The sequence below is a fragment of the Protopterus annectens genome, chromosome 3.part1 (genome assembly GCF_019279795.1).
Source record: "Protopterus annectens isolate FY-2018-M chromosome 3.part1, PAN1.0, whole genome shotgun sequence".
In the NCBI taxonomy this organism is placed as follows: domain Eukaryota; kingdom Metazoa; phylum Chordata; order Ceratodontiformes; family Protopteridae; genus Protopterus; species Protopterus annectens.
In genome coordinates, this window is record NC_056732.1 from 1,445,272,339 (window position 1) to 1,445,298,641 (window position 26,303).

The 26,303-nt window shown below is 39.6% G+C and overlaps 1 protein-coding gene across 3 annotated transcripts in view; it reads left to right on the top strand.

Annotated features, from left to right (window-relative positions):
• CROT (carnitine O-octanoyltransferase) overlaps positions 1–26,303 on the top strand; it is a 1,004,553-nt gene that overhangs the window by 266,408 nt on the left and 711,842 nt on the right. For all 3 annotated transcript variants that reach the window (XM_044067515.1, XM_044067513.1, XM_044067514.1), the window contains exon 6: positions 2,822–2,930. In XM_044067515.1, the coding sequence (XP_043923450.1) occupies positions 2,822–2,930 (109 nt within the window). The remainder of the gene's footprint in view (positions 1–2,821; positions 2,931–26,303) is intronic.

A 26,303-nucleotide genomic window follows, 5' to 3' on the forward strand; every position in this document is an offset into this window, starting at 1 on the left:
CATATGCGAGTACTTCAGTGGACTCTAGCAGTGCAATGGTCTTTGTTGGATCTTCCGTTGTCGCACCCGATACACATAATCAAAGTCTGCATGTCATCCCTTCTATGGTGTATGCAGTCTTCGGAAATCTTGGAAGGACGACCTTTTATTTCAGCCCCTGCCCTAGCCACAGTGACCATGGATGCTTCCCAGCTAGGGTGGGCGGGGGCATTGTTCGGGAATGACAGTCCAAGGCATGTGATCCCCGATAGAGACCAGTTTGCATATAAACATTCTGGAGATGAGGGCAGTTCTTTTAGCGTTGCAGACCCTTCATGCCTTTCTACCTCTGGGAGCCAATGCAATTCAGTCAGACAACATGTCGGTGGTCTGTTATATCAACAAACGGGGAGGGACTAGATCTTACCTTCTTTATCGGGAGGCCATGAGAGTTTGGGAATGGGCGATCTCCACCCCCCGTTTTCTGGTAGTAACACATATTCTGGGGGGGGGGTCCAACATTTTGGCGTACAAACTAAGCCGGACTATTCTTATGCCTTATGAGTGGTCTCTGAATCCTTCAATAGTGGAGCAGATCTTTCTAGAGTGGGGTTGGCCTTGCTGCGATCACTTTGCATCTCCTTCCAACGCAAAGTGCAGCGAGTTCTTTGCTCTGAACCCCCTGCCGGGGGAGTCCCCCAGAGATGCTCTAGTCCATGTTTGGCCTCCAGGTCTTCTTTATGCTTATCCCCTGTACCTTATTCCAAAGTTCCTACAGAAGGCTCGTCAACTGGAGAGTAAAGTGATCCTCATTGCCCCGTTTTGGCCTCACCAAGTATGGTTTCCCTTCCTTTAGTCTCATCTTCTAGCTCCTCCTTGGATCTTAGATCCCATTCAGGATCTCATTTCTCACCCCTCGAGGGTCCCTCATCCGAATCTGGACAGTCTGAAGCTCACAGCTTGGCTGCTCCAATTCCCTTAATGGCTAGGACTCCCAGATTGTCTTTTTCGGTCAGGTCTATTCTGGTGGCAGCTCATAAGTCATCCACCAGGAAGATTTATCACAGCAAATGGAAGCGTTTTTCCTTTTGGGCCTCTCAAAGGAGTTTAGATCCTTTCACTGCTCCCATTCCGACTATCTTTGACTTTTTGACAAATATTTTTCAACAGGGGGCTAGCTCGTCTACGGTCCAGGTTCAGTTAGCCGCCATTTCTTATTTTCACGTTGGTGAGAACTCCGCTTCTTTGGTCTCTTCCAGATTGTGCAAAGCCTTTATCAAAGGTACCTTCCTCTTACATCCTCTGGTCAAAGATCCTATCCCCCTGTGGGACCTTACTATGGTACTACAAGCGTTGGTTGCCCCTCCATTTGAATTTGCAGCAAACGTAGATTTTAAGTTTTTGTCTTGGAAGACAACCTTCATAGTGGCTATTACCTCGGCTAGGAGGGTTTCAGAACTTCAGGCATTGTCTGTCAAGGTTCCATACATGGTTTTCCATAAGGACAGGGTTTCTCTTTGCACCAAATCCTTCTTTTCTCCCAAAAGTGGCATCGGAGGTTAATATCAATCAAACTATTAATTTACCTGTTTTCTTTCCAAATTTTACAAACAAAGTTGAATACAAGTTGCATTTGTTGGATGTTCATAGACATTTACAGTTCGATTTTCACAAGACCAAAACTTTTCATAAATCTGACCAGTTGTTTGTGTCCTTTCCTAAACCTTTTTTGGATAAACCTATTTCCAAGGTGACCATTGCCAGGTGGATCTCTCTCTATGTATCCTTCAGCTCTACAAGGATAAAGGTTTGTCTCCTCCAGGTCAGGTTAGAGTTCACTCAACAAGGTCAATGGCTACTTCTTCGGCTTTTTGGTCTAGAGTATCCTTAGATAGCATTTGTTCTGCGGCTACTTGGTCCTCATCTCATACCTATATTTCTCACTATAAATCGGATTTGATTTCTCAACTGAGAGCATTATTTGGTTCCGCGGTGCTCTGGAATATCCTTCCATGAGGGCCACCCAGGTGTTTAGTAGCTGGGGACTCTGTCCCACAGGTTGAAGATCAAATGAAGTAAACTACTTCAGATAAAGAAGTTATGTACTCACCATAACGTTCCATCTGAGTAGTTCTACGTCATTTGTATTCAGCCGTCCCTCCCACATTCCTCCTGGCCTTACCATATGGACAGTGTTCATAGCTGGCACTTTGTGGGTGTAAGGTGTTTTGGATCGGGTTGTTTAGTGTAGGGTGCAGCAAACTCGATCTGAGGGTTGGAAGGTAGTGGTGGTATTATGGGTAGGGGAGGAGCTTGGAGCTCGGAGCAGATGCTTGTGAAGTTGCCGGCTCGGATCCGTTACGGATCCGATACCCACAGGTTGAAGACAAATTAAGTAGAACTACTCAGATGGAACATTATGGTGAGTACATAACTTCTTTTGTTAAAGTGTTTTGGTATCAAGTATCCTATCTTTGGTATGTTTTAATTGTCTGTCAGTACATGATACATGTTACAAGGTATAGAGTCATTTTCAGATATGCTCTAGGCTGTCCTGGAATTTACGTTGCCATACTTTTGTAGTGTGCGGCTGTATGAATATTAGTAATTGAAGCAAGTTGTCAGAGACTGCTGTTTTTAGCTGTAAAGTAAGACTACCTTTAGTAGGCCACACTGATACTTGGTTATTTTATTTGAGCTGTAGTCCTATTTTACCACTGGAAGATTACTTGCTGACTTTACAGGGGACACCATAATGCTATGTAAAAAGCAGGTGTAGGAATTGTTAGTGCTTATCTTTGTAAATGCATTTTTTAATTTCTTCACCATTTTTTCATTGCAGAATCTGAAGGAAAATGTCCATCCCATTTAGTGTTTATGTGCCGAGGTCGAATCTTTACATTTGATGCTGTACATGACAAGCGAATAATTACTGCTCCAGAACTGCAAAGGTTTTAAGTATTTTTGTGATAGTTTTACTACTGTTTTCTGAATTTAATGTAGAGTGCATACATGGAAGTATGATCACATGTCACAGCACTACTCCACAGTATTGAACATGATATGCACACACTACCTTGATGATGCTCTGTAGTTTGTTTCTGCCAACTGCGAGGAGAGTGACTCCTCAGCATTTAACATACTCCTCCTTAGAGTGACACCTGTTATCTGCAGTGATTTAGCAAGAATGATGGAGATTGTAGATGACCCCTAAGTTATTCTCTGTCATCTTTACAGTTGGGTGTAACTTCAGTAGTCTCATAAATTAAAACCATATAATTGTATTAAAAGTGATCCATTATGTTAGAAAAATGCACATCACTTAAATCACATTAGAGGAAGCTTCCCATTTACCTTATTTTTACAATGTCGCTGTTGCACTGTGGTTCTGTTTTCTGACAGTAGCTGGAAAAAGTAATAAAATATGTTGTATTCATTCATTAATTTATTTTGTAATACATTGCTTTGTCCTTTTCAAGGTTGTGAGGGAGCTGGAACATGTCCCAACACTCTGTAAGCAAAGAACTAATTTTGGACATGATATACACATACACTAAAGGGAACTTATTAGCTTGTCATTTCATCTTATGGTATATCTTTGGGGTTTGGGAAAAAAACTACACTTTGGGGGAGTGTCTGTGCTGATTTTCGCAGATGTCATTCAGCTAGAAACTGAACCAGGGAAACTGTAACTGTAAAACACTAACACTGATCTTTCTACTGCTGCATTGCCCATAGTACGGATAAATAATGGGACCAATGGCGCTAGATTGTGTGTAGTGGTCACCTGCTTTTTTCCATAGTATGGCTGTTCACATACTTTTTAATTTACTAAAACTAATGAATATTTGACATTTTTTTTCTGTTAAATTTCAGGATTAATTTTTTTAGGGAATGTCAGGGCGGAGAGATTAGTAAAGAAAAGAGAGAGAGAGAATTATCTTGAGAAGGTTGGCATAACAATTAGTGCATTTGTTCTTACTTGGGCTACAGTGTTAAAGAAGAGCACTGTTATAAGAAAGTCCTTATGTGAACACCACACAATATATCAGGATACAAAATAACATCTTTAAACTTTAAAATTTAATGTTACTAAGCCAAAAAACTATAACACACGTCCACATTGGGCTTCTGACCCAGTCGGACTTTCCCAGTAAACAAATGTAAATAAATAAGCTTCATCAGATGTAATTATAGGTTCATAGATTAGTACTAAGCTAACTGCCCTTGCAAGCCATTTTAAGCCTAGCCAATTATCCCTTGTGAGACTCAAACCCTGCACCTTGTGTTTGTAAGGCAAACACCTTAACCATTAGGCCACCCTCCCAACCCTGTTACTTCATAACCCCTCCTCTTCATTTCTTCTAGTACATTTTTGTCATCAGAGAACGGAGAAACAGTATGTTTTTAAGCATTATGCAGATTGTAGGTCAAGAGATCTAGTATATTTAGTTGTTTGTGAACACTGCTAAGCATTTTATGTTGGCAAGACTAACTGCTAACTGAAAGAGAGAATTTATTAGAAAGATACAGAGAAACTCAAAAAGAGTAATTTAGCTAAACATGTAATTGATAAGGAAAACATCATACTTTTAAATTTATGGTGTTAAGAGTTAATCATGCAGAATCTAAAGAAGTGGTAATACTGTGAATTATACTACAGTAACATAGAGAAAATGAATGACAGTAGACTCCGTCTTATCCAGCCTCTCTCTAATCAGCCTCCTCTTTAACTGGCCATCAGATTTCTGACATAGCCTTAGCAAAAGACAACAGAGAAGAATAACACTTCCACCTCCTCTGGGCTAAATAATGACAGACATTTGAGTTTTAGACTTCATATTCATTAGAAAAATGCATACCAACACAAATTGTGTTACTCTAGCTGATTTATAACCTATAAATATTATTTTGTATGCTTTTTCTGATTCCATTCATTTATCCAGCTAAGGTCCAGTCCCAGTGAGACCGGATAAGAGGGAGTCTACTGTACTGAATTTGATACATTTCGTCATCAGTGGCTAAATTATGTGGTCCCTTTAAAACCAGTTTTAAAACAGAGGCTTGAAACATAAGTAAAATATGTAAATATAAATTTGTTTTAATTTTTTTAAAGCTTTATTTTTAGTTATTAATTATATGCATATGTATAAGATACATTAGTATAAAAAATATATTTCTTGCATAGGAGTACCTGTTTTTTGAGTCATGTGATTTGTTGAATGTATTAGAAGAAATGAAGGGAAGGGATTATGAAGTAATTAGGGTGTATATTCCGATGTCGAAAGATGAGTTCACTGAACACGTCTTTATCGACATGTAAATATCGACCTTTTGAAATGCTGAACGGCCACTTAAGCAAATATTTTCCCAGGGAAAAAAAACATTTGGCCATCATCAGGGATTTGCCCTTTTCCTCACTGTAGTGCGATCTCGGAGTTGGTATATTTGGTTAGGGGAGTGTGGGGGACACAGCCCCCCACTATGTAGGGTTGAAAGTTTGGTTTGTTCCTGTACGACCAAGCGATTTTTTTTTCCCCCCTGTGGGAAAATATTCTCTGAAGTGGCCATTCGCATTTAAAAAGGTCAATATTTACGTGTCGATTAAGACTTGTTCGGTGAACTCATCTTTCAACATTGTAATGTAGACCCAGTAATTACACCTGATGAAGCTTATGTGAAAAATGCATCTGTGTGTTATGTCAACATTTTTGACTTAGTAACATTAAAGTTTAAAGATTTTATTTTTTTCTTTTGCTCAGTGTCTACTTTTCTTATCTCCAGTCCATGAACCAAGACCTCTAGGTAACCATGTTTGCTGTCGACTGAAAACTTAGTGTCATTGTCAAGTCTCCTTTTGACACCTAAGCTCTTCAGTAAGAATTTACACTTTCAAGTACCTAGTGTGTTAAGTATGGACTCAAATTAAATGCTCAAAAGTACACTATTGTCACATTTAGTAAACAGCCTTTTCCCCAACATACAACATGGACAACACCTCACTCCAAAATGAGAATGCTATTAAAGTCCTTGGAAACTGGGTTGATAACTCCCTCTCCTTTGATAACCATCTAAAGTCAGTAGTCAGAAATTCCTTATACTGAGTGCAGCTAATTTCCAAAGGAATATTAACCAGATTGAAAGAGGTCATTGTCCCTTTATGGTCAGCATTATTTAAGCTAGTTATTGAAAGCTGTGCCTCCTATAGTGTACCTCACTAGACATATCAAACAGTTAAGAGACTCCCCCCCCCCATGGATTCATAACTAAGAAGATCATTGGCTTAAAAGCCCTAAACTGCCAGAAAAGACTGAAAACGCTGTCTCTTCATACAGTATGTTATAAACTTCTGAGGGGAGATCTGTGCCTTGCGTTCGGTGCCATTAAGGGACAGGATGATTGGATGGGTATTTGCAAATGCACCCCTGTATTCAAACATAGTTTGTCAGAGAGGAACCCTCATATCTTAATTTTTGCTTCCAACCCTTCATGTGTCCTTCTAATTAACTCTGTTATTCTATCAGGGAACACAAATGTTGCCACTATTCTAATTAAAAAAAAAAAAATCCCATCTAACTCTATCAAATTCTTTCCCACCAAAAAGTGATGTTTTCATCTGCTTCCTTCAGGATCATAATGTTCTATTTATGTTGTGAAATGTTTGACTGTCGTGCAAAAAATGATACTTAGTATTTATCATTTTTGACAACACCTTTAACTTCAAATAAACCTAAATTGCTCAGTTTAAGTGCAGACTTTTAAAGAGAATATAAAACGTAACTAGTTAAGACTTCATCAGACTACTACGTTTAACATAACCATCTGTTGCATTTAAATATTTCTCAAATCACATGACTAAAAGTATCAATTAATACTTTTAAAATTCCACTTAAGAATTTTTTTAACTTTTTTGTGTTAATGTACATTTCAAATTTAACATGTCATTCATAGCAGGTTCTTCTATAGCACATGGCAGCTAAATTCCCGTACTTAAACCTCATTGTTCTGTTCCCTGTCCCCAAATGTTTTCTGTTGATAGTTTATAATGAAAACTAAAAGCTTCTTAAACTTAGAACATATCAGTGTGTATTTATGTAATACATTAAATATGTTCTGCCTGTGAGATGAAAGTGCTTGCCATTTTGTTGTTTTATATTCTCATAAGTCACATTTATACAGAGCAGTCTGGGCTTATTTGAAGTTTGAGTTTGCTCTGTGCTTCGGTCTTGTCTTTTGGAATAGTGATAACACGTTTGCCATTCCCATATCTAGTATAAACATAAACACTTTGTAATCATGGTTTGAAACCAAAACTGAACTGGATCTACATGAAGTTTGGTCTTCCAAGATGATGATACCGCCCCCTTTTAAAATATTGTTAAATAAAAACTTCCAGATCTTTATCACTTTTTTCTCTCCCAATTTCCAGATTTCTATAGGAATACTCTCTGTTCCTGGAGACTTCCCTGTTGATTAATACACCATTTTATCTCATCTGTTCCTGTCTTAGCTATTAATTGTTGACCCTCATCTGCCTGTAACCTTGACATAATTAAGTCATTCACAAATAATTCAATTTTTATCTTTTATTGGTTTCAACATTCCTCTGCTTTATACACATTTTCATTACATTTGTTAAATGTTTCCAATACTTCTGTAGGATATGTGGGTATTTTTATTGTTATAGGCTCCCTAAGTTTGATGACAACCCTTTCTGTTTTGTATTGCCAAAGTTGTTGTGTCGAAAATTTTTGTGCTGTGGAGTGGTTGCTAAAAATAGTTGCTGTCTAAATTTGTTATTTAAATACCCCCCTGCTTTCTATTTAGCGCATTGCATTTGCTCATCTGCTTGATCTGTGAGATTCCCCTTGCTCTGCAATATTTAACCGTCGTCAACCCATTTAAGTAATTCTTATTACTTTTTTCTCCTATCTCTTTCTTTCTCATTTTTACTATGCTTATAAACTCCATTTTCATCTTACCCCACTCATTAGCTGTCATTCCTGAAGAAATACCTGTCTTCCCTTATTTCTCTCAAATAATTTCCACTACCCCTTCATTAAATTCCTATCTTATTAACAGATGGGGGAAAGTGCAAGTGTACCATTTTTGCTTCATTATTCTTTTCTTTGTTTTCATGAGTGCATGATCTAAAATAGTTGCTGGACAAGCATCAAAGCTTTCAGTTAAATACACATTCTCTTGTGAGATATAATTTTAATCCAGTCTAGCCTACTTCTTATAACTTGAGGAGTAGTATGTAAAGTCTGTATAAGATCCTAGTACTGAATTCACACCTTCCATACTAAGTATTCTAATATATTTCTTCAGAAGTCTATCCTCTTTTTTTTGTGTGTTCCTTTCTACTTCCCCTGATACATGCCCACTATTGAAAATCTCCACTCATAAATAACAATCCCTGCTGAAAGCTGATTATTTCTCCCAAAATTCTCTTAATCTTCATACTACCAGTTTTAGATAGAATAGTAAATGCATGCCAGCATAATCTTGTCCTACTGCCAGTAACCCTTTACTACTATAAATCTACCATTATCTTTGATTTCCTCTTTAATCACTGTTGTAGCCCCTCTAGTAATCAGTATTACTCTCCTTTGACCCTGATATTCAGCTGACCACTCTGAAATAGTTTCTTTGTCAAGTTCACACACTCATTTCTATCCAAATGCGTCTCCTGCAGCATTACTATTTTCACCCTACCCTTCTTAATATAATTCAGTACCTTCTGTTTTTTGTCTATACTTGTAAGAACATTTACATGCCATGATAATACGGACAAAGTAGTCATTATTATAGAACGCTATTACTCCTACCTATTATACGTGACAGTGGTTTTGAATGTATAGTACTATCTTTTTAGCTTACACACTGACATTCATTTTTGGTGGGCTGATCTTATGATGTTTCTTCTTCTCATGTCTTTTGAACATCTGACATATTTGTAAGACCCTGAAAATGCTCAAGTAAAGAAACTAAACCGATTTTCAGAAACCCCATCTACTTTTTATGTAGAAGAAGCACACAAAACTATGTACATTTTTTAAAATGTTTACCCACGGGCATTACGTAAAATAAAATTATGCTAAAGTGCATGTTACAGCTTGTGTTCCTGCATATGCTAATTGCTGCCTCTTCTTTTTTTATTTCTGTTACCCTCCCAGATGTGAAAAACAGCTTATCTAAGCAATCCTGTGTTGGTTTGTGATTTACTGTGCAGTTGCCTGTCTGCTTTATTTTGTGGAAGTTTATTCACCACTGGTGGTTCACCGTGAGTGTGGAGGTTTCATAACCTGTCATCATTTGCTGGTTTGGCTGTATTCCTGCGAGAGATGCCTTCATTGGAGTTGGTCATTGTGGGTTTTTTCATTCAGTTCCTGGTTGAGACTTGTGTAACATATTCACTTCTCAGAGTTTCAAACTTCATTGTCACTGAACTGCTTACCAGTTTACCTTTTAAATTTTAATTATACCACACTGTATACATCTCATTTAGCTGTGTTCACACCTCTCATGATTAATTTGCACCTAAAGACTCTCTAGGCAAAAACAGTTATAAATAAAAAAAAAGCTAGCAACTTTGCAGATGCAAGAAATAATATTTGTAAATATCACTTCAAGACACTATTTAGCCCTCTCATGATTAATTGCTTGCACCTGCAGAGTTCTTGAGTCCCACTGAAAACCTTTGCTAGTGGAACAAAATAGCTAATTACTTTGCAAAAGTAATAAAGAACTACCATTTCCATGCATGTCATCATTTATCTTGTTTTAAAAGCCTTTTTCCTTAAAAAGCTTGTTTTAGCATAAATACATTACTTTATTTTAAATATTCACACTTACAAAAATGGGAATTGTTATCTTAGTTCTACATAAAGTGTGCTCAATATATTTTTTATATCCCCATTTCAACATTATGTTAACTAGCTAGTCTTTCTTAGGTTGTTGAAACATAGAAAAAAGTTTTTTTTTTTTTTTTGCTGTATTATCTTTAACATATGCAGCAGGCATTGATAAGACACCTCCACCTTACATTTAAAATGCCCTGGAATGCTCACGGTACAAGACAGTTTTACAACTCTACATGCACTTTATACCGTGATTTTTTTAAGGATAGCAATAAGAACAAACACTGGTTTTCTTTTTTCTTACAGTTACAACTTCACAGTCCTTTTAAACATTAATGATATAAAGTGGGGAATGAGCTTTGCATTCCTCCCACCAGTTTAACACAGTCAACAAAATTCCAGACTTTTTTCAGTCACTTCTTACAAAGCCACATTTCACATGCCTATTCTTATATTTAATAGAATTGATGCTTTATAATATATGTTAACTGATTTTATAATGTTGCTGGTCTACTTTATGAATCTGCCTTTCTCCCAACACTTGTCTGTGGTTCAAGTCCAGTGTTCCCCTAGTTCTTCCAGTAAGCTACTGTGTTTTTTTTCTGTCACGGAGCATTTTCCTTTGTAACAATGGAAAAGGTTTTATTGGCAAAGTCACTGTATGGGCTTTATTATTGTCAGAAGAATGAGCAGTGAGGCTCCTCTAGCTTGATGGCTAACTCTTTGTTAACTAATTTTATTTCATCCTTAACTGTTTCTGTATCCAAAAATGTCCTTGATCTTCTAGGAGGAATATTCTGACAAAAGATACTTACAGCAGGTTGAATCTCACACCTGCCTTTCAACATTTCCTGATTGCTAGAATAAATTTGCTTGTCTTCTGCCTGGTTTACATCGAATAATTGTTTTTCACACTCTGCTGTCCCCAAATTTGTAATACTTTTCCTTCTGCCGCAGTTTTGTCACAAGCAAATCTTTCTGATAGTCTGGTTGTATCTTTACTAATATAGGTCTTGGCTGCTTTTTGGAGAATACAGACAATGTGCCCACTCATTTAAGAAATCCTCCTGTGAAGCACTAGTCCAGATATTTATTTGTACTTTCATAAAATGAATGTAGTCTTCCCTTAAGGTTTCTGTGATACATTAGAAAATCTCAGTTATTTTCTGCAGTTTTGTCTTATAATGATACTACTTTTTGAAATGGCTTTTCTTGAAAAGCTCCATGCCCAGCCACGCTTTTTTTCATTTAGCTTTTGATTTTTTTGGAGTTTTATTAGTTGATCCGACAAGCTAGTTAAAGCTTCTATTTTTCCCAGCCTTTTGTTATTTGAGTTTATATATTCCTTCAGTGTTTCACTTATATTAAACACATTTGAAGGCTGAAACTTGAACTGCCTTTTGCTGAATAGCTGTGATATTCTTCCCATCTAGAGTTTTTTTATTCTGAATTTCTGGTTGACTTGCTCTTACTTTCTCTAAATTTATTTTTGGTAGCATCCAGGCAGTATAATTACTGGCCAGTAACTGAATTTTACCCATATTGGTAGCATGTACTGGTTTTGCTTTTTCAGTTTTCACACTGGGCAAGTTCTAATCAACCTGTTGACCAATGTGCAGCCATCTTAAAGTTTCCATCAGGTGAATTGGGTTTGAGAAAGTTTAGCTCTTGGTGAAGCTTTGCTGAAAGTGCACATGAAGGTAATATAGTGTGGTGATGGATTTTAACTAAGGTCTTAATGTGTCTAGAGGGCATTGACAGTTTTTGTGGGTGTAGAGTGAGGTGGTGCATGTTGTTCACAGTCCATGTTTTTTGTGAGAGTGAGTTGTCCTTGTTTGTTAAATATTTGCATATCTTGCAAACAGAAGTTCTTGTACTGATAAAGAGTTCTGTATCTGTGAGCAAGCGGCAGTTGTTACAGTGCCTAAGGATACCATGTGCTGTGAGGTTGACAACTGAAGGGAAACAAGCAGGCTGACCTTCTGTTATGGTCCAGAGATTCTAAAAAAATATTAGGATTATACTGAATAGTATGTGCTGTTAATAAGATAGTTAATGGGATTACTGGGAGGAATGTAGCTATGCAGATTTTCTTATGGAGGATTTACACTGAATTATACGAACGAAATCGGGTAAATTAGGTTTACTTTGTAAAGGTCAACTACCTGTTATTAAAAAAAAAAAAAAAACTAAATTGACTTCCAAGATGGCTGCATATTGAGTAACAGATTAACTCTAGCTCTCCCAGTATGAATACAGAAATTCAGCAGAGAAGGCCAGTAGACTTTTACGTTTATGAGTAAATTTCAGTAACTGGCTAGTATAAATGTACTGCCTGGATGCTAGAAAAAAAGAAATACAAATGACCTGGAAAAAAATAACGTGAGGAAGAAACACTGACTGGGAAAGTTCTGCAGTTGTTCAACAAAAAATAATGCAACCTCCAGACATGACTTCCAGTAACTCTACAGGAACATACAAGACATCTGCACACAGATCTCGTTGAAATAAACAGAATACTGATGAAATATATCAACACAAAAAGCAAAAGGCTGGAAAAATGCATGAAGCTTTAAACAGATGTTCAGATGAGGTGATAAAGCCACAAAAATCAGAGGTTCAAATGAAGAAAAAGTTGGCTGAATATGAGACTGCTCAGGAAGAGATATTTAAAAAATAATAGAATTAGAGGACAGGGCACTTAGGGAAAACCTAAGATTTTCAGCTGTACTAGAGAAGCTGGAAGGAACAGCACAAATAAGCAACAGGACTGGTATTGCACAGCAGGAGGTGTTAGTTGAAAGGACATGTCATGTGTATGTTCCAAACCTGGCTATGAGAAAGCAACCTAGACCTTTAATAGTAAAGATGCAATCCTACTAGCAGAAGGAGTTGATTCTGACAAAACTGTAGCAGGACAAAGTTCTAAAAGTGGGAGACGGCAGATTGTTTATGGAGAATGATTACTCGTTGTACACCATGCAAAAGAGGAGTAAATTTATTGTACTACTCAGGAGAATGTCAAGATGCAGGTGTGAGATTCAAACTGCTGTACCCAGCTTTCTTCAAGGTATTCTTCCCTGGCGGGACAAAATCATTGTTGATTAAATACATGCTAAGGAGGAAGTAAAAACGTTTGTCCAAAAAAAGTGAGCTGTGAAACAGAAGGAGATTCTGCTTCTTGTTCTTCAGGTAATAAAGACCACAGAGATACTGTATTTTTGAAACCTTTTCCAGTGTTTCAAAGGAAAATGTTGGAGTGAAGGAAGGCAGGATGAGAGTTGACTAGAAGAATCAAGACTACACTGGAAATTAAGCAGAGACGGGATTTGGGAGATGGAAATGAACAGTAATTTAATGTGGTATTGCAATATAGTAATTATATATGTGAAATATGACAGATCAAGAAAATCTGGAAACATTGGACTTTTTCAGAATTTGTTGTACTTGGGGGGGGGGGGACTCTAAAGTATATACCCTACTTCATATCATTAATGTTCGGAAAATGCTTTGGGACGGGGAAGACGGGAGAAAGATAACTGTAAGCATAGAATTTTTTTTCTTAATAGTACTATTTTTGTGATGTATGGTTTTCTTTGCATGCTATAAAGTAAAGTTTTCTCAGTTATTTTTAAGTGAAATGGGGACTGTAAACAGGTGCTGCTGTTCTTTTTTCTTTTCTTTCTCCCGTCTCTCTTTCTTCATGTTAAGTTTTAAGAAATGTGGGCACTGCAATGCAAAAAAAAAGCCTGGTTAAAAGAGCATGACAAACAAAAAAATAATGTGCTTTTTCTCATTCTTGCACGGGGGAATGACTGGATTAAGGACCATAGATTGATTTAGTAACAAGTTTTAAGAGAAAGCAAGTAAATGAAAAAGAATATTGAATATTATGAGGCTTTTGTTTCTAGCAAATTAATGTATGCTTAGTAGCAATTCTGTATCTCATCCTCCTGTCTCCATGGACACGATCTGATAAAGAGTAATTGACTGTCCGGTTCTCATGTCTCCATGGAGCTGGGAGAACTGTAAAGATGAGACAAAACCAGATCTGATGTTGTCAGTCTTCATTCATTCATGACAGTTGGGTTTCGGTCATGTTCTCAGAACCAACTTGACCGATATAACAAGCTTGTGCCAGCCAGAAACTCTCAAGCTAAGGTTACCCATAGTGCCTCTTTTCTCTTCAGATCTCATTTGCCACGTAGAGTTTCAAGACGCATCAGGCCTGCTCTCAAACTAAGTGTTATATTTTTCACTATTTATTTCGAAATTTTTGCTACTTCTCTTTCTAAAACCTCTTTTTATTCTTATTCATGCTTTTATATATATATATATATATATATATATATATATATATATGTATATGGGTCTTGGACTATTCACTGAAAGCACATTTCACTGAAACACATTTGACTGTGAACAGTTCACTGAAACACATTTCACTGAAAGTTATATATGGCCTTTTCCCCACTGTAGTGTGACCCTGGAGTTAGTATATATAGTAAGGAGGGGGTGTGAGGGGCACCGCCCCCACATTGGGGGTGTGTGGGTGGCGTAGACCCCCCACCTATTTTAAATATTTTGAACTATATACATGGATACTTGCAATTTCAATAAATTACTCTTTTCTGAACATAACTTATATACAAACTATGTGGGGGGCTATGCCCCCACACCCCCGCAATGTGGGGGGATGGTGCCCCCCACACCCCCCTTACTATATATACTATCTCCAGGGTCGCACTACAGTGGGGAAAAGGCCATATGTAACTTTCAGTGAAATGTGTTTCAGTGAATTGTGTTTTCAGTGAATTGAGCTTTCAGTGATTTGTGCGCAGTCATTTGACTTTCAGTGAAATGTGCTTTCACTGAATAGTCCTAGACCTATATATATATATATATATATATATATATATATATGTATTGGTGTGTGTGCTTTTTCTCCTTATTACCTTTTCTGGTATTTCTCCATACCCTAGTTGGTATAGGTCCCCACCCTTCCCTTTACCTGTAGTAATCTCTAATACCATTGTTGGTATTCTTCCCTTCCTCTTTCTCTTACCCTTCTGGGTATACCTGTATTACCATTGTTGATATTAAAAAAAAAAAAAAAGGAAAATCTTCCTGTCTATTACCATGTGTGTGCCTGTGATTGTGTGAAAGGCTATCTCTCTGCTGATTTGTGCTTGTTAAAATGGCTGACCGAAAGGTGCTACTAGCTTTAAACAGTGGTCTTTCAATCCCATGGTAGAGACGGAGATTTTTTGTCGCTGGGGTCAGCCTTGCTGCGATCTGTTTGCCTCTCCCATGAACCACAAATGTATCAAATACTTTGCCCTAATCCCCCCCTCAGGGGGAGTCCCCGAGGGAAGCACTTGTACACGATTGACCCCGGGACTGCTTTATGCCTTTCCTTTTTTTCCTCTGATACCACAGTTTTCAAAGAAAGTGCAACGGCTGAGAAGCAAATTAATCCTCATTGCACCCTATTGGCTCCGGCAAGTCTGGTTCCACTTTCTTTGGCCTCACCTAGTTCACCTTCCGTGGACTCTGGACCCAACTCCGGGACTGCTGTCTCATCCACAGGGGTTGGTTCATCCCAACCTACTGAGTCTCAAGGCTGACCGCTTGGTACCTCCACTTCCGGTAATTGCCAGGCAGAATAATCTGTCTTCCCCAGTTCAAAAGATACCTGGCTTCCCATAATCCGTCCACCAGGAACATTTATCATAGTAAATGGAACAGATTTGTAATCTGGTCTCAAGAAAAAAGTACTTGACTCCTTCTCAGGCCCGATTAATAGTGTTGGAGTATTCGTCAATCTTACTCCATTCAGGAGCCTCAACTTCTACTATCAGAGTCTATTGGCAGTTGTTTCAAATTTCTATAATGGCTTTGATGATTTTTCATTAATATTTCACCGTGTCTGCAAAACCTTCTTAAAAAGAGTCATGCATTTAAAACCACCCTTTAAAGAACCCATTGAGCCTTGGAGTTTGACATTAGTTCTACAAACTTTGATTTGCCAACCCTTTGAGCCAGCAGCCACCTGTAATATAAATGTTTTGTTATGGAAGACTTTATTCCTGATAGCCATTACTTCAGCCAGGAAAATATCAGAATTACAGGCCTTATGTGTAAAGCGCCCATACATAATTTTTCACAAAGAGAGAGTATCTCTTTGGACTAACCCCTCCTTTCTACCCAAAGTTGTCTTAGATTCAAATATTAATCAATCCATTGACCTGCAAGTTTTTTTCCCAAACTTTTCAAACAAAGGAGAATATTGTTTGCATTTGTTGGATGTACATAGACAATTATGTTTTTATTTCAACAGGACTAAATCATTCAGAAAATCTGACCAATTGTTCCTGTCTTTTTTAGGGCCTAAATTGGGCAAGTCAGTTTCTAAAGTCACTTTGGCAAAATGGTTGAGAGACTGCATCACCTTTGTTTATCAACAGAATCAAATGAGTTTATCAGGTAAAGACAAGGCTCATTCCACCAGGTCAGTTTCCACTTCAGTAGCCTTTCATTCAAGAGTCTCTGTGGATGACATTTGCGCAGCAGCTGCTTGGGCTACCCTTCATGCCTTTACCACTCATTACAAATTGGACATAGTCTCCAGAGGGGAGAGCTTTGATTAACAACATCAGATAAAAAAGTTATGTTCTTATCATAACATTCCATCTGTGTTGTCGATCTTCATTCATTCTTGACGTCCCACCCTCCTACCCCCCTCCAAAGACTCCTGGAGGTTTGGAACTGATCAAGAATATTTGATAAGGCATTTGCTCAGACAAAGCCTCTGCTTTATTATTTTTACTGGCAAACTCGATCTGAAGGGAAGGGAAGAGAGGCACCATGGGTAACCTTAGCTGTCGAGTTTCTGCCTGATGCAAGCTTGTTATATCGGCCGAGTCAGTTCCGAGGACGGAACCGAAACCCAGCTGTCAAGAATGAATGAAGATCAACAACACAGATGGAACGTTATGGTAAGAACATAACTTCTTTTTAGCAGTTAGTAGAAGTACAGGCTACACCATGCATCTTAGCATGGATAACTTTTATTTTAGGTTAACTCAAGTTTGTGAATGTGGCTGTTAGTTTGGGACATTTGTTTCTATTAAGAAGGTAAAACTTTAATATTTGAAGATGTACACAACTGTGTGTTAGTATTACGTTAGTAGGTCTTAGAGGGGTTATTGAGGGTTTGCATGTTTCACTAAAACAATAAATTTTGTAAGGTGTGACATAGGCTCAAATGGATATGAAAAGAAGCAACTGTATAAAAGTTCAACCTGCCAAACAGTGTATACATGTAACAGAAAAGCTGGAACTAGACATTTAACAAGAAAAGGTGTTGTACTTAAAAGGTGGGAATAATAACTTTTTAGTACACTGATGATTTCTGTAATGTCTTTATGTCAGTGGTCTCACAGATAAATACAAAAAAGAAAGAGTAGTGAACTGCATTAAAATGTAGTGTGCAAATAGCTACGTTACAGGAGACAACACTTGGAAAGAACTGAACATGTCAGTTTGCTAAAGAAAGGTTTTTCAGGATGGTTATTCAGTGGAACACCTCGGATAAAAGGAAAAGAGGAGTACTTAACAGCAATTGGAAGAGGAGCTCCAGTAATCATAGAAGAGAACAAAAAAGGTAATGCCACATTTGAAGTGCTAAGGAGTTACTGGCAAGGGAGGAAGATTATACTGCCATCTATTTATATTCCACCTAAAACTGCTATAATGGCGCTTAAGAGAATTCTGGAAAAGATAATCAGTTTTTGTCAAGGAATATTACTTATAGGTGGGTACTGCAATTTGATTTGCAGAAGTGTAGATTTGTCTCGGGGGCCCAGAAGGAAAAGAATAACAAAGGAGGGTAGATTTTTGAAGAACTTTATGATAATATTTGGCATAGAAGATGTGAATTCAGTAATAGGAGTTCCAAGTGAATTTATGCATTGTTCCCCAAGATATAAAAACTTGGTTAGGTTAGACAGAATTTACATTTCACAGGAACATGTGCATTTAATTGAAGGTGTGACACCCCTGTACTGGCCCAGTAATCAAGGAGCCTCGATCCTCACCACTGCCAACAGTGAGGGGTGTACGCAATGGGAGGATGACAAGTACACACACAGTAAAATGCAATTTCCCTTAAGAGGACACAGAGATTGCAGTCAGTTTGTGGCTGGTTTCTCCCGCTTTTTCCAGATCCCCAATAAGACTCCCCACTTGCACAGCTATAGAGTTAAGATCTTAGCTAAGGGCTCAAGCCAAGACCTCCAGCACCCTCTCTGTCCAACTAGTGCTTCATGTCCCTGCCCAAGTAGCTGACACACACACACACACTTTGAGATTTGATTTATATACAAACACACAGACACTCCTGGGGAAGCTGGCACAAGTTTACTAGCTATGCCCCTTCTGCCCAGACTGTAAGGTAGTTGTCACTGCCACCAACCCCTACTTATCAGCTACTATAAGGACCTTACAAAGGGTGACCAGTCCTACTGTGCAATGTTACTATTAATCCAAATAGGAGTCTGATCAAGAGCAAGGCTATATTTAGGAGTGGCCTGTACAGTGTCAACAAATACATATGCAGGTAATCTAAGAGCTTAAATATGTCTCATAAATATCAGCCACAAAGATAGGTTTAAATGTATTTAATAATAAATAAAGAGCAAGACGATACTCAGAAAAAAACAGTTACTTCAGAATCACAGGAAACATTTTAAAATAACATTACAGGACAGTCTCACATAAATACAGAAAACATCTAAACTAATATTTGCTATATTTTTATTTATCTCTGAGAGAGAGATACTGTGCCCTAAGTCTTACTTATAGATAACAAACAGGCAGAAGTGCTGAGTGGGATGTTTCTAGGTCCAAGACAAGATTCAAAATGCCCAGACTCTCTCTGAGAGAGTTATTAAATTAGTAATAAACATTACTGCTGGGTTAGCTTGGATGACTTCACTCTGTCACCTGACCTCAGTTCCCAGGCTAACAGATACTAACTGAATGTTAACATCTCTGTGTGAGAAGTACATATCTCTCAGAAGTTTGCAGAACTTGGAAGTCGTAAAATAATAAAACACTTTTACATTTGAAACCTAGAAATTATTTCTGTTTCAAGACAATAGAAAAATCTCTAGTTCTAGATATCCTGTCTTCTTGCTGCATTGAAACTAACTTTTATAGCACATCATAAAGCACTTAATTTCAATTTATTTTCTTGAAGTTTTGTAAGTTAATCTTTTATGTTCCAGCAGGGTATGCTGTAGTTACATTCTTTAAGCTCAGTACATAACATACAGTTCTGTATAAATCATATCAATATTCACAAGTGACATAGAATTATTTACAAAATTCCAGATAGCTGGGCTGGCAGTGTAACATTTCTCCCTTCCCCGAAAACTCAAGCTAGTTTTTCAAGTGACCCTTGAGGAACATTGCTTGAGAGTGTTGAGCCTATCTGGGAATACTTTACCCCATTCCCTGTATTGAGAGTCCATCCGTGTTGGCATTGCTAACCCCACTGTGGTGCTGCACTGTTATATCATATGGTTGCAACCCTAGGCTCCACCTTAGTAACTTGGCATTTTGCTGGCTGGCTCGATGTAGCCATGTTAAGGGATTGTGGTCTGTAACTGCAGTGAATTTCCTTCCATACAGATAAGGCTGAAGTTTCTGCAGTGCCCACACTATGGCTAGGCATTCCTTTTCTACAGCTGCATAACATTCATCACTGAGTTGAGTCTACGATCAAGATATACCACTGGGTGCTCTTCTCCCTCTGAAGAAACCTGGCTAAGTACAGTCCCCACCCCATGGTTTGAAGCATCCATCTGCACAACAACTTCTCTGCTGTAATCTGGACTGGCTAACACAGGGGTCCTCCCAAAGCACCTTTAACCTTCTGAAATGCCTGCTCACATGCTGGGGTCCACACTACCTTATCTGGCCTGTTTTTCCTCCTCAGGTCTGTGAGGGGAGCAGCTATGGTACTGTAGGTGGGAACAGACTTTTTGTAGTACCCTGCTGTTCCCTAAGAATGCCCTCACCTGCTTTTTGTAACAGGAGGAGGCCATAGCTGAATGGCTTACACTTTGGCAGGTTCTGACCTGATCTTACCCCTCATAAGTTCATAGGTTCATAGGTTAGTACTAAGCTAACTGCCCCTGCGAGCCATTTTAAGCCTAGCCAGTTACCCCTTCTGAGACTCAAACCCTGTACCTTGTGTTTGTAAGGCAAACACCTTAACCATTAGGCCACCCTCCCAACCCAACCCACTCTATGTCCTAGGTAGGAGACCTCTGCCATACCCACCTGACATTTGCTTGGCTTAATGGTCAACCCTGCCATCTGTAGTCTGCCCAGCACCTCCCTGGCATGTTGAAGGTGCTCTTGTCAGGAATGGCTATAGATAGAAATATCATCTAGGTAAGCAAGGGCAACAGCTCCTGCTCCTGCTAGGATATGATCTACCAGCCTCTGGGAAGTTGCTGGGGCATTTTTCATCCCAAAGGACAACTTTGTGAACTTATACAAGCCAAAAGGAGTCATAAAGGCTGACCTCTCTCTAGCACTGGGAGTCATGGGCACCTTCCAGTAACCTTGGTAAGATCAATAGTGTTAAGATACTTAGCCCCACCCAGCTGCTCTAGGGCTTTATCTGTCCTAGGCATGGGGTAAGCAAATGACTCTGTGTGAGTATTTAATTTCCTGTAGTCCGCACACAACCTGGTGCTGCCATCCTTCTTTGGTGCCAGCACCACTGGGGAGGCCCAGGCACTGCTGGACCCCTGCATTACCCCTAGTTCCAGCATTTCCTGTATCTTCTTCCTCAGAGTCTGTTTGACTCTTTCAGGCACCCTATAAGGGGCCTGCTTAACAGGCCTTTGGGGTCTTGTATCCACATGGTGCTGTTCCAAGTTGGTGCACCCTGGTTTCCCAGTGAACATGCCCCGAAACTCTTGTAACACTGCTCAGATTTCTCGAACCTGGATAGGGGATAGCAGCTGGGACATTGCTACCCCTTCCACTGAGGTGTCAGTTCGAGCCTCACTGAGGAGATCAGTCACCAGACCCCCCCCCCCAGACTCCTCCTGCAATCCATTGCAAATACTCAGCACAAGAGCCTCCCTATCATGGTAAGGATTCATCATATTAACATGGTACAGTTTGTGCCCCTGCCTCCTGGCTAGCAGTTCTTCCATATAGTTAATGTCACTGACCTTCCTTACCACTTTGTAGGGTCCCTTCCAAGCTGCCTGCAGCTTGTTGTGTCTGACAGGAATGAGAACCATTACCTGCTGCCCTACAGCATACTCTCTACCTTGAGCATTCCTCCCATACCATACCCTTTTCTGCTGTTGGGCTTCTGCCAGGTTCTCCTGGGCCAAGCCCATGAGTTCCCTGAGCTGTGTCCTGAGGTTTAGGACATATGCCACAACAGACTCCTTGTGGAATTCAGATTCACCCTCACACTCATCTTGATTCAAATCTAGAGGTCCCCTCACCCTATGCACATACAGCAAATCAAAGGTGAAAAATCTGTGGATTCCTGCGGAACCTCTTTCTAAGCAAACAACAGATGGGGCAAATATTTGTCCCCCTCCCTCTTAAACTGGTCTGCAAATGCCCGCAGCATGGACTTGAGCGTAGAGTTTAACCTCTCAACAAGACCATTAGTCTGGGGATGGTATGGGGTGGTCTTTAGGTGCTTCACCCCACAGTACTTCCACAGACAAGCCAGCAGGTATGACATGAAATTGCCACCTCTGTCAGCCAGTATTCCTTTTGCAAAAACTACCCTGCAGAAAATTTCTAATAAACCATTTGACACCCTTTTTGCCTCAATGGAGGGCAGTGCATAATCTACTACCACTAGTATATACTTTTTCCCTGTGGAACTTGGGGTACTCAGAGGCCCCACAGTATCCATAGCTACCCTTTGAAATGGCTTCTGAATCACAGGCAAAGGCATTAAAGGAGCTCTTACCTTGTCTCCTGTTTTGCATACCTTTTTGGCACTGCTCACAGGTCCTAGTACCCTGTTACATCTCTAGAAATCGCAGGCCCATAAAAGTTCTGCATAATACGTCTCTTTGTGCATTTTATGCCCATATGACCTGCAAAGGGAATATCATGGGCTATAGCTAGAAGTGCCAGATGGTAGGCTCTAGGCACTACCAGCTGCTGTATTCTCTCACCCTCTAGCCCTCCCTCAGGAGTCCACTCTCTATACAGTAATCCTTTGTCCCGGTATACAAATCCCCCTTTTCCCTTGAGAATCAGGTGCCTCACTGACTACCTTCCTCAGGCCTTATAATGTAAGGTCTGAGACCTGAGCCTGTCTCACCTCTCTCTTATTAACCCTTCCCAGCTCCCCTGCCACAGGAAGCCTGTTATTCTCTGACAGTGGTGCCTCACTGTCAGCCTGGGTACTATTACTACTACTACTCACCTCTGCCCTTGCAGTCACTCTGTCCAAGGGAACTTCAGTACTTACAAGCAGCTGTGGCTCACCTTCAGTCTCACTGCTACAGTGTAGCTCCCTCCCTGATGTAACCACCTCACCAATCCTGGCTGCAAGTGTGCGGTCTGTCTGGTTCTCCCCAGGCACTCAGACCCACATGCTTGTCTCCAAGCCTGACTGCATGTAACTGCATGCACACACGATACTGCATTATCAAAATGATTTCCTATCAGGCCATTTCAGGGATATCCTCAAACACACCTACTTGCTGGCTTCCTTTTCCACCATCCCTGTCAAGGTGAACCCTAGCCAAAGATATTTGGAATGGGGTCCCTCCTAAAGCTCTGACTGAAGTAGACTTCCCAATCAAGTAGTGCACCTCTATAACCATTGCAGACTTCACAGTGGTTAGGTCAGAGGCTGTGTCTGTCGTAGCCTTGGCCTCTTTCCCATTCACTAAGATAGGATATAACCTGTTGTGGTAGTTTGGTATCCTTGTTGTCTCGAGATGACCTACTGCTGACATTTTGTCATTCCCACTTACTGGCTCTCCCACCTTGCCTCCGTGGACATCTATATGGTACATGGCCCCACTGGTTGCATTTAAAACATTTGACCCTTGGTCCTGGATGTGTACCTGGACTAGTGGATTCCCCTGCTACTGGTAGACTCAGTTGGAGCAGTCTGGGATGCTCACCATGGGTTCCTTTAGATCCATGAGCAGCACTGGGTGTCCCTTTCCTGTGCAGTGATGCCCTGCTTGCTGGGTGTAGGTCTCCATTCTTCACCAACTAATCTGCAGTAGTGCATTGTCTATCAGCTAACCAGATTCTCATGTCCTTAGACAAAGTGCTAAGGGGTTGTTCCCTCACCAAAAGGTCTGCCAGCCCTTCAAAAGTGGTGACTTGACATCCACTCACCCACCTATGAACATAAGTGCTTAGTTCAGTAATGTATTCACACACATTCATCTGCTTTCCATATATGCTCATGAAATCTTTTCCTGTAAGCTTGAGGTGTTAACTTAAAAATTCTTGTAAAAAGTTTTTTTTTACAATATTATAATTTAAACAATCAGTATCAGACAGTTTAGAAATTACGGTTACAGGTTTACCATGGAGTAAGGGGGTCAGGAACCATACCCATAGTCCTTGATCAACATTATATGGTTTACATAACCTCTCAAACACATGAATGAAACTATCAAAATTATCCCCCTCTGTTAATTGTGAAAGAAATTTACTGACCTTTGTTTCTTCTGGGGTTTAGTTACTCCCTTCCCCATTACTTCCATGACTCTGGCGAAAAGTCAGCATCTGCTTTCCGTGTTGCCTCTGCTTCTCATTCTCCTCAGCCTTCAGCCATTGCAGTTTCTCATATTCCTTAGCTTTAAGACATTTCAGTCTTTCTGCTGCTTCTATTTCCAAAAGCTTGGCCTCCAGCTCAAGTCTCTCTAACTTCTGATGGATTTTTAAGTCCTCTGTGAAAAGGTTGAGCTCTCCATTTTCTGAGAGTTGTACATCTTCACGGCCAGCATGATTGTCCTCCTGGTTGCTATTCTGTGATGCAGCTGTGACTAAAGCTGCAATCATGTCTGCTTTAGTCAGGTTGGCATGCACCAGTCCTTTAGCCTGTCACATCTTAACCAACTGGCTCCTTGTCGTGTTTATATCACACTCTCGAAAGATGAAAATAGCAAACGCTATTTCATCAAACCTAAAATATCTAAACCACATAATATCGAACATTCAGAACAGCAAATTTTTTCCTTGGGGAAAAAATTTGCTATTCCGAAACACAAGCACACCTAAAAAACATCAATACACACACACACACACACTTATAATCCTACAACTAACCCTACACTAAACTGTACATACACTACTATCTATCCACTCACCTTAACCCAAACCCTGACCCTAAGGTCCATCACTCACCTAACCTGCGCCCTAAACCTAACTCACTTAACCCGCCCCAACCCTAATTCACCTAACCTGCGCCCTAACCCTAACTCACCTAACCCGCGCACTAACCCTAAATCACCTAACCCGCGCTCTAATCCTAACGACCACACAATCGCACACTTACCTGAACCCGACCCGAAAATTTCCACCACAGCGCTGAAAACAGCGAACCCACAGAACCGGCCAACCGAATTCTTTCCTAGGGAAAGAATTCGTTGTTCTGCAGCTTTGCTATTTTTAGCAGTCGCTCAAAATGGGTCGATATTAGAACATTCGAAGTTTTAAAACTTCAATATTCTGATATAGACCCTCCTTCTCAGCTTGCCATACTCCTCTGCTGACATGCTTGCCTGCTGTCCTTGACTAAGCTAACAAAAAAATAAACTGTTGTGATATAAACTCTGAATGTTCACTGCATGACTGATTAAGAGTACAAACACCTTCCATGACCACTGTACACAGGCTGCAGGGATTCAATATCCACACCAATACAGGCCAATTAACATGTGATGTGGCTAACTCACCACTGTCAACCAATTATGTGATGTGGATATCCCACCACTGCCACCAATTAATATGTGATGCCCCTGTACTGGCTCAGTAATTAAGGAGCCTCAATCCTCACCACTGGAAACAGTGAGGGACGTACACAATGGGGGGATGACAAGTGCACACAGAGTAAAATGCAGTTTCTCCTAAGAGCACACAGAGATCAGAGTCTGAGGCTGATTTCTCCTTCTTTCTCCAAATCCCCAGTAAGACTCCCCACTGGCACAGCTATAGTGTTAATATCTCAGCTAAGGGATCAAGCCAAGACCTTCGTCACCCTCTCTGTTCAACCAGTGCTTCCTGTCCCTGCCCAAGTAGTTGACACACACTTTGAGATTTGATTTATATACAAACACACATACACTCCTGGGGAAGGCTGGCACAGGTTTTCTAGCTATGCCCCCTTCTGCCCAGACTATAAGGTAGTTATCACTGCCAACAACCCATACTTATCAGCTACTGTAAGGCCCTTACAAAGAGTGACCAATCCTACTGTGTAATGTTACTATTAATCTAAATGGTAGCCTGACCAAGAGCAAGACTATTTAGGAGCGGCTTATACAGTGTCACCAAATACATATACAAGTACTCTAAGAGCTTAAATATGTCTCACAAATATCAGCCACAAAGATAGGTTTAAATATATTTAATAATAAATAATTAAAGAACAAGACAATACTCAGAAAAAAACATTTACTTCAGAGTTCAGAATCACAGGAAATATTTTAAAACAACATTGCAGGGCAGACTCACATAAATACAGAAAACGTCGAAACTAATCTTTGCTATATTCCTATCTATCTCTAAGAGAGGTACTACGCCGTAAGTCTTACTTACAGACAACACACAGGCAGAAGCACTGAGTGGGATGTTTCTAGGTCGAAGACAAGATACAAAATGCCCAGACTGTCTCTGAGAGAGTTATTAAATTAATAATAAACATTACTGCTGGGTTAGCTTGGATGATATCACTCTTTGTCACGTGATTTCAGTTCCCAGGCTAACAGATACTAACTGAATTTTAACATCTCTGTGTGAGAAGTACATATCTCTCAGATGTTTGCAGAACTTGGAAGTCGTAAAACAATAAAACTCTTTTACATTTGAAACCTAGTAATTATTTCTGTTTCAAGACAATAAAAAACTGTAGCCCTAGACATCCTGTCTTCTTGCTCATTGATACTAACTTTTATAGCACATCATAAAGCACTTAATTTCAACTTATTTTCTTGAAGTTTTATAAGTTAATCTTCTATGTTGCAGCAGGGTATGTTGTGGTTACATTCTTGAAGCTTCGTATGTAACATACAGTTCTGTATAAGTCATATCGATATTCACAGATGACTTAGAATTATTTACAAAATTCCAGATAGCTGGGCTGGCAGTGTCACAGAAGGTCTTTGTACGCACCCAGTAACTATTTCAGATCATGCTCCAATAATAACT